The sequence below is a fragment of the Phyllobates terribilis genome, unplaced genomic scaffold (genome assembly GCF_046119375.1).
Source record: "Phyllobates terribilis strain yellow unplaced genomic scaffold, ASM4611937v1 Scaffold_3__8_contigs__length_932513732, whole genome shotgun sequence".
Lineage (NCBI taxonomy): Eukaryota > Metazoa > Chordata > Amphibia > Anura > Dendrobatidae > Phyllobates > Phyllobates terribilis.
The window spans coordinates 741,303,826-741,317,181 of NW_027362763.1; the positions used below are offsets into that span (position 1 = coordinate 741,303,826).

General features: G+C 41.6%; 1 protein-coding gene across 7 annotated transcripts in view; it reads left to right on the plus strand.

The window, feature by feature from the left end:
- Positions 1-13,356, plus strand: part of EHBP1 (EH domain binding protein 1) — a 445,048-nt gene that overhangs the window by 144,731 nt on the left and 286,961 nt on the right. For all 7 annotated transcript variants that reach the window (XM_073672136.1, XM_073672138.1, XM_073672139.1 and 4 more), the window contains 2 exons: positions 1,801-1,911; positions 6,275-6,515. In XM_073672136.1, the coding sequence (XP_073528237.1) occupies positions 1,801-1,911; positions 6,275-6,515 (352 nt within the window). The remainder of the gene's footprint in view (positions 1-1,800; positions 1,912-6,274; positions 6,516-13,356) is intronic.

Here is a 13,356-nt window from a genome sequence, read left to right on the forward strand (position 1 = left end):
TGCAATGAGGATAGATGGACACTGGACAACTGGTGATACTTTTCTGTAAATTTCATTATCAAGGTTGCAAGGTTGTCTAATATATATATATAAAAAAAAAATGTAAAAAATAAAGTGAAGGAATTGATAAAAATTTAAAAGATGTATACTCACCCATCAACAGATGCACCTTTGGTAGTGCGCCATTCCAATCACTTGATTGCTGCAGACATTCATGTGCCTCAGTGGTCAAGTGATCAAAGAAGAACATCTCCACCACTTGCACCAGATCCACAGAGATTAGAACTGGAGCGTTATAATATATATATATATATATATATAACAGCTAGGGCCGACTCATCAAGGCTGGCGCAGCACACGCTCGCACTACTCCAGTCTTGATATAGTTCAAGAGACGCCAAATTCATTAAGAGGCACACGCCACTTAATAATGAACTTGACTCTTCTTCTGAGTGGTGTGCACCAAAAATGGTACTCTATTCAGGGACTGGAGAAGCCTTTCTGCTGTGCAAAATTGTGGCAGTTTTGGTTAATTGGACGGGCAGTTGTCCACACCCTGTCCCACCCCGACTCTTCGTCTGTTCCACCCATTTCGTAAAATGCAAAGATGCTAATTTTTTGCGCAATTCCAACTTTTCAAACCTTTTACACCACTTTTGTGGCATAAAAGCTTTGGTGAATCGGCCCCTTAGATTTCTTTCTTTAAAATACCTCTTCAACCAATGGCATAAACATCTCCTGACCAGAGTTTTGCAAAATCTTCTTTTTATCTTAAAGCTGGTCTTCTTGGGCCATTTTTTCTGGAATGTGTTAAACTAAGCGGAAAAGTAAGGAAGGACACATAGATTTAGGAGTGGACGGGTCAAAATATAATTAGCCTACATACATAAGACTATCCTACTTGGTAGATATGAGTAATTCAGTTTGCGCTTCCCTAGTCCAGCTTGATCCTGAGAGTCAACTCCGAGTCTTCACTCCTGCATACAGTATCCTCAACCTGGCATCTTAGGATGACCTTGCAGGACCTTGTATGTGCCAGAAGCACCCAGGATCATGGGTGCGGAAGTGAAGACCGGCTGCCATGGAGGACAGTACTGGATGCTGGACCAGGCACCACAAATCAAATTGCTCATCTCTTGGCTATTGCCGTCAGGCAATGTCTACCTACACCCACAAATTTGTATCACAACATCTCCTACCCAAAGAGTAGGCTCTAAAGTCTCCTCAGCGTTTATCAATCCATGTTTTTGCCTTGTTGCTCCGGTGTCCAATCCTTCCAGGTTACTACACAAGTGCCAACCAAGCCTGGACAATTTCTGAAAGCCATATGCTGTCAGCCTGAACCTAATGCATTCAGTTCTCTGTCCAATGTGAAAACGTTGCAGATTGGCATTGTCTCTTCATGTATAGTTAGGTATGCCTTTCTTAAAGAATTGTTCCCAGAGCTGATTCTGGTGTGTAAAAACCCACTTACAGCTTCCACACTGTGCAGCCTCCATGTAAAAGGGGCCTTAGATTACATTCAACTTGTACTTTACAATTTCCACCCTTGTGCAAGTGTTGGGTTTGCTACAAAAAAACAGACGACCATTTTAAAGTACATCCCTCTGTAATGGACCCGCTATGTCAGCATGACTATTTTTTATTATTATTTGTTTAAATATACATATTCATTTACTATGTTTTTTGTATTGGTTTTGCATGTCTGCAATGTCTGCATACACATAATGAATTCATAATTGGACATCATTGTAGCAGTGATCGTCTGTAGCGGTCTAAATCGTTCTTAATCTGTTGTAGAGCTTATTAACAAGTTAAATTTTCTGGATGAAGATCAAGACTTGGTGAACTCCGGATCCAATCCCTTCGAAAGTTCCGAAGCAACAGATCTCAATCCATTTGACACTGAAGGTAATAGGGGGGATACTAACCCATGAGGGAAATATTTAAAGGGATTTATAAGTTATGTCTTATCCATATAATTGGAACTCCGCAGAGCCCCATCTCAGTGATTACGGTAATCATTATTTTTCTATGTGACCGTCCCATAGAGAACTTAAAATCTTGGTGCAGTCCCTTTAAAGCTATTTTCACTTATTTGCTTGTTCCCCTCTTATCGCACCTTGCACCTTTCATCATCACTTATGTGCAGTGGGGGAAATAAGTATTTGAGCCCTTGCTGTTTTTGTAAGTTTGCCCACTGACAAAGACAGGAGTCTTTTATTCAGGTAACTATGTAAGACAGCTGTCTTTAATGCAGGTAACGAGTTGATTAGGAGCGTCTAACTGGTCTGTAGGAGCCAGAACTCATAATATTTTGTAGGGGATCAAATACTTATTTCTCACTGCAAAATGCAAAAAAAATTATCTAATTTATACAATGTGATTTTCTTGATTTTTTTGGATATTCTCTCAATGTTAAAATTAACCTACCCTTAAAATTATAGACTGTTCATGTCTTTGTCAGTGGGCAAACTTACAAAAACAGCAAGGGATCAAATACTTATTTCCCCCACTGTATGTGATGCATTAATATGATAGGATAGATTCTCTCTGTGATGATAGAGCTCCCTCCAGCCGACTTTCCACATATATCAACTACTATCAATGTTGTATTAAAGGAATATTTCTATCTCCAAGATCCTATCCCAATATGTAATAATAATAATATTAGAAATGTAGTAAAATTCTTCTGATCAGCTATATCGCTTACCCCATGTACAGGGCATTACAGTAGCTTAGGTATCCATGGTTATGACCACTCATATAGGGACAGTTAGTTGCTAGTGGTCGTAACCATGGATACCTAAGCTATTCAATGCCCTGCACATGGGGTAAGCAGCATAGCTAATCAGAAGAACTATACTACATTTCTTATTGGAGATATTTGCTAATATTATTACACCTACTATATATTGAGATAATTTTGGAGATGGGAATACCCCTTTAAGTACTGGTAAAATAACAGGGGTCAGGAACCTTTGGCAAGTGACACAGCCGGCACAGGGATCACTTTTGCCTGGCCCTTTGGGTAACTTGTACATAAAATTGTGTCGCCATTGGTGTAACTGTAGTCTGGCAAGGTTTCAGATGCAGGATATAGGATGTCACTCCATGTTTTTGTTTACTGATATGGTTCAACACACTTGCCCTCCATGTACTTTATTTGCTGTTTTGCAGCATGATTACAGTTGCAGAGATATGATAAAAACTACCTTTCATGCCATGCCCCAGCTCTTCATATTCAGATATTACTTTGCAGGAAACTGATCCTGCTTCAAGGCTTCTATACAAGCACGGTTACCCCCCCTCCAAAATAATAGCAGTGCCCCATTTATGCCAAGTGATTAATGACCTTTTCCTGCCAGTGTTACTCAAGGTTACCTATTATATGAACATTTGAGAACAGTCCATCTAATTAGGGTATTGTGTTATTTTTTTACATTGGAAGCACCAATTCATTTGGAAACAAACTCCCTTTAACAATTATTTTTTTTGCCCCAACTTCCTTCTACCAATTTATACTAGAAAGTGTGACTGAATTGTAGGTGGTGAAAATCAATGTAGATTTTTTATTTTTTTTTTTTAAAGATTATTATTATTTATTTTATTTTTTTTTGCGTTTGACTCGTAAAGATTTTTGAACACAGACAGCATAGCCAGAACAATAAACAGATTTTTTTAAAAATTCCAAAATCAAATTAGAAAATAGCAAAAGGCAATGGTACTCACCAGCCAAGGTTTCAAGAAAAATGCACACCAGGACACGGCCGGCCCCCTTTTGTTACAGTGCTGGCCAAAAGTATTGGCACCCCTGCAATTCTGTCAGATAATACTCAGTTTCTTCCTGAAAATGATTGCAATCACAAATTCTTTGGTATTATTCTCTTCATTTAATTTGTCTTCAATGAAAAAAAACACAAAAAGAATTGTCCTAAAGCCAAATTGGATATAATTCCACACCAAACCTAAAAAAGGGGGGTGGACAAAAGTATTGGCACCCTTTGAAAAATCATGTGATGCTTCTCTAATTCGTGTAATTAACAGCACCTGTAACTTACCTGTGGCACCTAACAGGTGTTGGCAATAACTAAATCACACTTGCAGCCAATTAACATGGATTAAAGTTGACTCAACCTCTGTCCTGTGTCCTTGTGTGTACCACATTGAGCATGGAGAAAAGAAAGAAGACCAAAGAACTGTCTGAGGACTTGAGAAACCAAATTGTGAGGATGCATGAGCAATCTCAAGGCTACAAGTCCATCTCCAAAGACCTGAATGTTCCTGTGTCTTCCGTGCGCAGTGTCATCAAGAAGTTTAAAGCCCATGGCACTGTGGCTAACCTCCCTAGATGTGGACGGAAAAGAAAAATTGACGAGAGATTTCAACACAAGATTGTGCGGATGGTGGATAAAGAACCTCGACTAACATCCAAACAAGTTCAAGCTGCCCTGCAGTCCGAGGGTACAACAGTGTCAACCCGTACTAACCGTCGGCGTCTGAATGAAAAGGGACTGTATGGTAGGATACCCAGGAAGACCCCACTTCTTACCCCGAGACATAAAAAAGCCAGGCTGGAGTTTGCCAAAACTTACCTGAGAGAGCCTAAAACGTTTTGGAAGAATGTTCTCTGGTCAGATGAGACAAAAGTAGAGTTTTTTGGGAAAAAGCATCAACATAGAGTGTACAGGGAAAAAAAGAGGCATTCAAAGAAAAGAACACGGTCCCTACAGTCAAACATGGTGGAGGTTCCCTGATGTTTTGGGGTTGCTTTGCTGCCTCTGGCACTGGACTGCTTGATCGTGTGCATGGCATTATGAAGTCTGAAGACTACCAATAAATTTTGCAGCATAATGTAGGGCCCAGTGTGAGAAAGCTGGGTCTCCCTCAGAGGTCATGGGTCTTCCAGCAGGACAATGACCCAAAACACACTTCCAAAAGCACTATAAAATGGTTTGATAGAAAGCACTGGAGACTTCTAAGGTGGCCAAGGTGGTATTAGTTAATATTTTGGCCAAAATACGTAAGCTCGCAACCCATCGTCAAGGGTCCTCACGGGGGGCCGGCCGTGTCCTGGTGTGCATTTTTCTTGAAACCTTGGCTGGTGAGTACCATTGCCTTTTGCTATTTTCTAATTTGATTTTGGAATTTTTAAAAAATTCTGTTTATTGTTCTGGCTATGCTGCCTGTTTTTAATGTTAGAGTAGGGACTCGCAAAACCGTGAGGACCCTTGACGATGAGTTGCGAGCTTACATATTTTGGCCAAAATATTAGCTAATACCTCATATGATATATTTTGTACTTTTTTATCTGCCAGGGCACGGCCAGGCCCAGTAATGGTGACCTTGTGAGTTGGGGCTTCGCAACTGTGCGATGCATGGATAGGGTGCCGGGCATCCCGCCTAATCGAATAGTAGGGGCGTGTAATAGGATGCTGACTAGGCACGGTGCCGCGAGTGTGTGAATTGCACCCTATTGCAAGTTTCATCTGTGGCAGCTTTAGTGCTAGGCAATCGCCCCTCCAGTGAGAGTGGGTGAGGGTGATTGTTCATCAGCATTCTGCACCTGTGTTACCTCCTTCTAACAAAAGGGGACCGGCCGTGTCCTGGTGTGCATTTCTCTTGAAACCTTGGCTGGTGAGTACCATTGCCTTTTGCTAATCTCGTAAAGATTTTGCCTGGATTTCCATTTATTCATATACACCTTGCATTGGATGGACTTAAGGATTGTCTGGATACAACATATTGATGACCTCTGGGGGTCCAACACTCGACACCCCCACCGATCAGCTACTATCTGATCCTACGGATTGGTCATCAATATGGTTTATGTAAATACTTCTCCATAAAATAACAATTCTTCGGCATCTTATTGCGCCATTTTTCTGTTATTCCTGTGGGAAATAAATATGAATTTTTTTGACAAATGGGTGTTATCAATCTTATTGTGAAATTGTATTCTTACACTCCTAGTCAGACAACCGTGTAAATTGGGCCAAGATCGGACTGCAATGTATGGAGTGGCCGGCAGCTCTCCCCACCCAAAGTGTGACCACTTCATAGATTTCTGTGCAGCCGTCACGCTCTTGTCTGGAGAGCCACCGGCCAGTCCGATCTTGGTCCGATTTATACGGCCATCGGACTGCCCCCTGACACTGACCAATCAGTGCTGACTGTGTGGAGCCACCACCTGTTTATTAGAGGTTGGTCTTCCAGAGATTTTTGAACTGTATAATTTTATTGTGTACATGTAATTTTTTAATTTTTTTTTAAGACACTACTGTCGAGAAAACCCCTTTAAAAGTGGAGGAGCCTTTTGATGATTATAACCCATTTAAAGACCCCGAGACCACGACATACCAGAACCCAGTTGATGAGCCGGGGCCTGACCTGGCTATTGAACTGCATAAGGAATCCCCTCCACAGCCAGCAAAGAGGAAGAATGCCAGACCTGTGGATATGACCAAATACCTCTACGCTAACAAAGCCAGACAGGAAGAGGATGAGCTCGATGAGTGAGTGGAATTTATACACCTTTTATATGAACTGATGAATTTAAGCTTTCACTGTATAAGCAGAAGTTTCTCTTAAAATAACATGACAAGTCCAGATACAGTGTGTGACAAAAGAACATTTGATAGCACAGGGTGAAATGGAGATGTTAAGCCGCCTGACATGCACCATTCTTGAAAATGTGCTGTACACATTGGAAAACTGCCCAGCAATTTAAAGGCACTTCATTTCACAAATACAGGGTCCTCTCTTAACCGAACACCTACACATGAAATGCTATGTTCTGCTGCGTACCCATTATCAACCATGAAAGGGAGTCGTCTCATTCCAGTCATGCATGGGTTGGGCATATCTGTCTATACACAGAGGCCAGAGGTGGACGGGATTATTACACAGCTGAGCAGGTTACGCTATACTTTTTCCCATATTTGTCATAGGAGTGTTAAGGGTCAGTATCCCGCGGTGCCTCAGCTGTTGTGAAATTCCAATTCACCTAGCATACCCTGATATCTGTAGGCAGGATTTCACTCCATCACTGTGTTAGGTCACAGGCAGATGGCCATATCAATCGGACTGCAATGCACGGATTGGTCGGTGTCTCTCCCAACCTGAGAATGACTGCTTCATATGTTTCCTTGCAGCTGTCACTCTTGTGTCGGGAGACCCGCCGGCCAGTCCGTGCACTGCATTCCAATCTCAGTCCAATTTATACAGCCGTCTGACTGTGCTCCTAGAGTTAAACCTGCAAAATCCATTTTAAGGGTATGGTCACTTGGAGTTTTTTTAACATGTTTTTCAGGCTTAAAAATCTACATCGAACAGCTCCAGAAAAAAATATATTTTGGTGAGGATTTTGACCCAATTTTTTTTGCTTTAATTCATTCAATAGTCTAATTTGGAGCGTTTTTCAAACAGAAGTGCCTCAAGAATTTAAATTTTGCTGTTTTTTTATGCTCCTAAAAAATACTTGGAAAAAACAAGCATTATATGTTTGCTTTATCTTTAAAATGAATTCAAAGGTGGAACTCTGTAGACATTTGCTACTGTGTTAACCATGTAAGACTTTTTGAAAGAGTATTTCAAGTGATTTTATGTGGTTTAGGGAGCAGAATTTGCTCCAAATGCCATATCAAAAACACTGTAAATTTTGCAACAGATTCATGGCTTTCTCCGTTGCGTAAAAAGTCCTCCATTTGCGGCTTTACTCTTACCGTAAAGGATCATGCACTTGTGTGTCTTTTACATGACCAGGGTAAACAGTATGGATGCATCATATTGGCACTCATGTACAGTGGGTTTTCTGCTATGGATTTGTGTGCTGAAAATCTGTTCATATTGCCTTACCAAGGATAAACTTCCATAGAAATTTCATCAAGACAATGCAGAAAAAATCTGTAGCGGAAATTGATCTGCTCTGTGGATTTGAACTCCACAGCATGTCCATTTGATGCAATTTCTGCCGCCACTGAATATTCTGGGAATAAAGGACCCCAAACACACTAGACTGAAGTCTTCTGAACTCGTTGATATTACCGGAATTGCCTGACAGTCTAATGTGCATGCGGGCCTCCCAACTGTACCCGGCAGATGGTCTCAGGGGAGAGAAGGATCCGGCACTTTGGATTTCCAGTAACCGATGCTTTGTTCTCTCTGGGACATAAGCCACTGCCAGAGGAGTTTGGCAGCAACCCTCTCTTAGAGAACACAGTAGAGATCGCCCGACAGCTCTCTAATGTGTATGTGGGCCTTAAAGGGGTTGTTCACTGTAGGACAACCCTAGCTTAATTTAGGACCCTAATTTAAAAATAAAAACAATGTATTGCCTTCTGCAATGACAACACCTTTAAGTCTCATACTGCTTGTGCAATGTCCCTTTTAATAATGTATCGGTTTCCTTTATCTTTCTGCAGGTTAGTTGTTGACTCACCACGCAGTGTGCCAAAACCATGTCTAGACTGCCAGGATTTTGCTGGTTTTATCCCCTCCTTGTAATTTGGATGATAGAAGTTCTGGTTATGAAGCCAATTTCTGATCTATATTAGCAATAAATCCTTTTTTTATTTGCTATTGTGAGAGTAAAATAGTTTATATAACGTTAATTAAGCAGAATATCTTAGCGGTAAGAGTTGATGTTGTAATGTATTGTACAGGGCGTGTGGCCGGGATGCAGCGAGTCTCACATTAAAAATCTAATTTAGCTGCAAAATTGCAGGTGAACATTCAGATCTGTCCATTTAGGTGTGGATTTATTTTGCAGTGATTAAACAATTATATTTAAATACTTTTTTTTTGTACCATATTAATGATCTCAGACGCTGTGTCCCTATTTGTATTTGTGAGTGCTCACATAATTAGTTTATTCTAGTGATTCTCTTATCTGTCCTGAGGCCGAGCCAACATTGCAAAAGGAGGCTACAATAAATATTTCTAAAACCCTAAATAAGTATTTGTGCTGCATCTACAATTAATTTAGATCTCATTTGTAGTCCTGGCCATTAACAATTAAGGGATAGTAGGTTAAAGAGGTTGTCCACCCCAAAAATATACATAAATGAGGTAAAAAAAGTTACTAACTTAGTTCAGCCACCAGTTAGGGCTCATGCAGACGTCCGTGGGACTCTGTCCAATCACAGACCGCGGTGCATGGATTGGCTGCAGGCAGTGTCAGACTGAAGAACATTGGGCCCATCAGAGGATTTGATTCGGAGGGCCCACCTTTCTTCCCCACTCAAGAGCCCCATAGCTGCTGCAAGGTTTGCACTATGAACTCTCCTGAAGGAGAAGCCAGGGCCCACCGGAGGATTCTCCGGTTCTCTGGTGGGCCAGTCCAACCCTGGCTGCGGGTCTCCCAAATATGCATGGCAGCTTCTTGTATTCCTATGAGGCTTTCATGCTCCGGTTGAGGGACCCACGGCCAGTTCATGTATTACAGTTTGTGATCGAACAGAAAACCAAGAACGTCTGAATGAGCCCTTACATGTTGAAGTTTTGGGTTCAGCAGGTTCATTTCTGGCCCTGTAATGGACAGAGGGCAGGGTTTCCCGGTAGTCCTGTGTGTGGAGGGAGCAGGCTGGCTGTTTATGCCTCTATTGTGACAGAGTAGCTAGCGGCCTGGCTCCTGTGTCTTGTACAGGACTGGAAGTGAAGTTGCCATATCCGTTTCTGGAGCGAATATCTTACGATCAGGGCTCCCTGCTTATTAGTAAATTGTGTAACTTATTTTTTTTTAAAGCTCCTTTATGTAAAATGTTTGGCTGAACAGTTGGAACAACATGATTGCAAGACCAGACAACATTGTCTATTGTTTTGTAGTCTATTACCATCGAAACTGCATTAGTGCCAGGGAAGAAGTTTTATTTTTTTTCTTCCTTTATTTTATTGCAATGCTGTTCCATTTTTTAATGCACTTTAACAAGAACAATTCATTGCAAAAGGGACATATCCTCTCAATTTCAGACAGCTTGGCGAGTATTCTCTGTGATGTCCTCTAATGTCTGGTGTTACCTTTTGTATACACTGCTTGAAAAAAATGCACTTGACATGATGGCAACTATATATATATATATATATATATATATATATATATATATATATATATATATATATATATATATATATATATATATATAATGTGTGTGTGTATATATATATATATGTATGTGTGTATATATACAGTACAGACCAAAAGTTTGGACACACCTTCTCATTTAAAGATTTTTCTGTATTTTCATGACTATGAAAATTGTACATTCACACTGAAGCCATCAAAACTATGAATTAACACATGTGGAATTATATACTTAACAAAAAAGTGTGAAACAACTGAACATATGTCTTATATTCTAGGTTCTTCACAGTGGCCACCTTTTGCTTTGATGACTGCTTTGCATACTCTTGGCATTCTCTTGATGATCTTCAAGAGGTAGTCACCGGAAATGGTCTTCCAACAATCTTGAAGGAGTTCCCAGAGATGCTTAGCACTTGTTGGCCCTTTTGCCTTCACTCTGCGGTCCAGCTCACCTCAAACCATCTCGATTGTGTTCAGGTCTGGTGACTGTGGAGGCCAGGTCATCTTGCGTAGCCCCCCATCACTCTCCTTCTTGGTCAAATAGCCCTTACACAGCCTGGAGGTGTGCTTGGGGTCATTGTCCTGTTGAAAAATAAATGATGGTCCAACTAAACGCAAACCGGATGGAATAGCATGCCGCTGCAAGATGCTGTGGTAGCCATGCTGGTTCAGTATGCCTTCAATTTTGAATAAATCCCCAACAGTGTCACCAGCAAAGCCCCCCCCACACCATCACACCTCCTCCTCCATGCTTCACGGTGGGAACCAGGCATGTAGAGTCCATCCGTTCACCTTTTCTGCGTCACACAAAGACACGGTGGTTGGAACCAAAGATCTCAAATTTGGACTCATCAGACCAAAGCACAGATTTCCACTGGTCTAATGTCCATTCCTTGTGTTCTTTAGCCCAAACAAGTCTCTTCTGCTTGTTGCTTGTCCTTAGCAGTGGTTTCCTAGCAGCTATTTTACCATGAAGGCCTGCTGCACAAAGTCTCCTCTTAACAGTTGTTGAAGAGATGTGTCTGCTGCTAGAACTCTGTGTGGCATTGAACTGGTCTCTAATCTGAGCAGCTGTTAACCTGCGATTTCTGAGGCTGGTGACTCGGATAAACTTATCCTCAGAAGCAGAGGTGACTCTTGGTCTTCCTTTCCTGGGGCGGTCCTCATGTGAGTCAGTTTCTTTGTAGCGCTTGATGGCTTTTGCAACTGCACTTGGGGACACTTTCAAAGTTTTCCCAATTTTTCGCACTGACTGACCTTCATTTCTTAAAGTAATGACGGCCATTCGTTTTTCTTTACTTGGCGGCTTTTTTCTTCCATAATACAAATTCTAACAGTCTATTCAGTAAGACTATCAGCTGTGTATCCACCAGACTTCTGCACAACACAACTGATGGTCCCAACCCCATTTATAAGGCAAGAAATCCCACTTATTAAACCTGGCAGGGCACACCTGTGAAGTGAATTTCCGGTGACTACCTCTTGAAGCTCATCAAGAGAATGCCAAGAGTGTGCAAAGCAGTCATCAAAGCAAAAGGTGGCTACTTTGAAGAACCTAGAATATAAGACATATTTTCAGTTGTTTCACACTTTTTTGTTAAGTATATAATTCCACATGTGATAATTCATAGTTTTGATGCCTTCAGTGTGAATGTACAATTTTCATAGTCATGAAAATACAGAAAAATCTTTAAATGAGAAGGTGTGTCCAAACTTTTGGTCTGTACTGTATATATATATATATATATATATATATATATATATATATATATATATATATATATATATATATATATATATATATATATATATATATATATGTGTGTGTATATATATATATAATGTATGTGTGTGTGTATATATATATATATACACTCAAAAAAATAAAGGGAACACTCAAATAACACATCCTAGATCTGAATGAATGAATAAAATATTCTCATTGAATACTTTGTTCTGTACAAAGTTGAATGTGCTGACAACAAGATCACACAAAAATCATCAATGGAAATCAAATTTTTTAACCAATGGAGGCCTGGATTTGGAGTCATCCCCAAAAATAAAGTGGAAAAACACACTACAGGCTGATCCAACTTTGATGTAATGTCCTTAAAACAAGTCAAAATGAGGCTCAGTATTGTGTGTGGCCTCCACGTGCCTGTATGACCTCCCTACAACGCCTGGGCATGCTCGTGATGAGGTTGCGGATGGTCTCCTGTGGGATCTCCTCCCAGACCTGGACTAAAGCATCCGCCAACTCCTGGACAGTCTGTGATGCAACTTGACGTTGGTGGATGGAGCGAGACATGATGTCCCAGATGTGCTCACTTGGATTCAGGTCTGGGGAACGGGCGGGCCAGTCCATAGCTTCAATGCCTTCATCTTGCAAGAACTGCTGACACACTCCAGCCACATGAGGTCTGGCATTGCCCTGCATTAGGAGGAACCCAGGGCCAACCGCACCAGCATATGGTCTCACAAGGGGTCTGAGGATCTCACCTTGGTATCTAATGGCAGTCAGGCTACCTTTGGCGAGCATATGGAGGGCTGTGTGGCCCTCCAAAGAAATGCCACCTCGCACCATTACTGACCCACTGCCAAATCTCCAGACTCTTGTCACGTCTGTCACATGTGCTCAATGTGAACCTGCTTTCATCTGTGAAGAGCACAGGGCGCCAGTGGCAACTTTGCCAATCCTGGTATTCTGTGGCAAATGCCAAGCGTCCTGCACGGTGTTGGGCTGTGAGCACAACCCTCATCTGTGGACGTAGGGCCCTCGTACCACCCTCATGGAGTCGGTTTTTAACTGTTTGTGCAGACACATGCACATTTGTGGCCTGCTGGAGGTAATTTTGCAGGGCTCTGGCAGTGCTTCTCCTGTTCCTCCTTGCACAAAGGCGGAGGTAGCGGTCTTGCTGCTGGGTTGTTGCCCTCCTACGGCCCCCTCCACTTCTCCTGGTGTACTGGCCTGTCTCCTCGTAGCGCCCCCAGCCTCTGGACACTACGCTGATAGACACAGCTGACCTTCTTGCCACAGCTTGCATTGATGTGCCATCCTGGATGAGCTGCACTACCTGAGCAACTTCTGTGGGTTGTAGAGTCTGTCTCATGCTACCATGAGTGTGTAAGCACAACCAACATTCAAAAGTGACCAAAACATCAGCCAGAAAGTGTACTGAGATGTGGGCTGTGGTCCCCACCTGCAGAAACACTCCTTTATTGAGTGTGTCTTGATAATTGCCAATAATTTCCATCTATTGCCTATTCCATTTGCA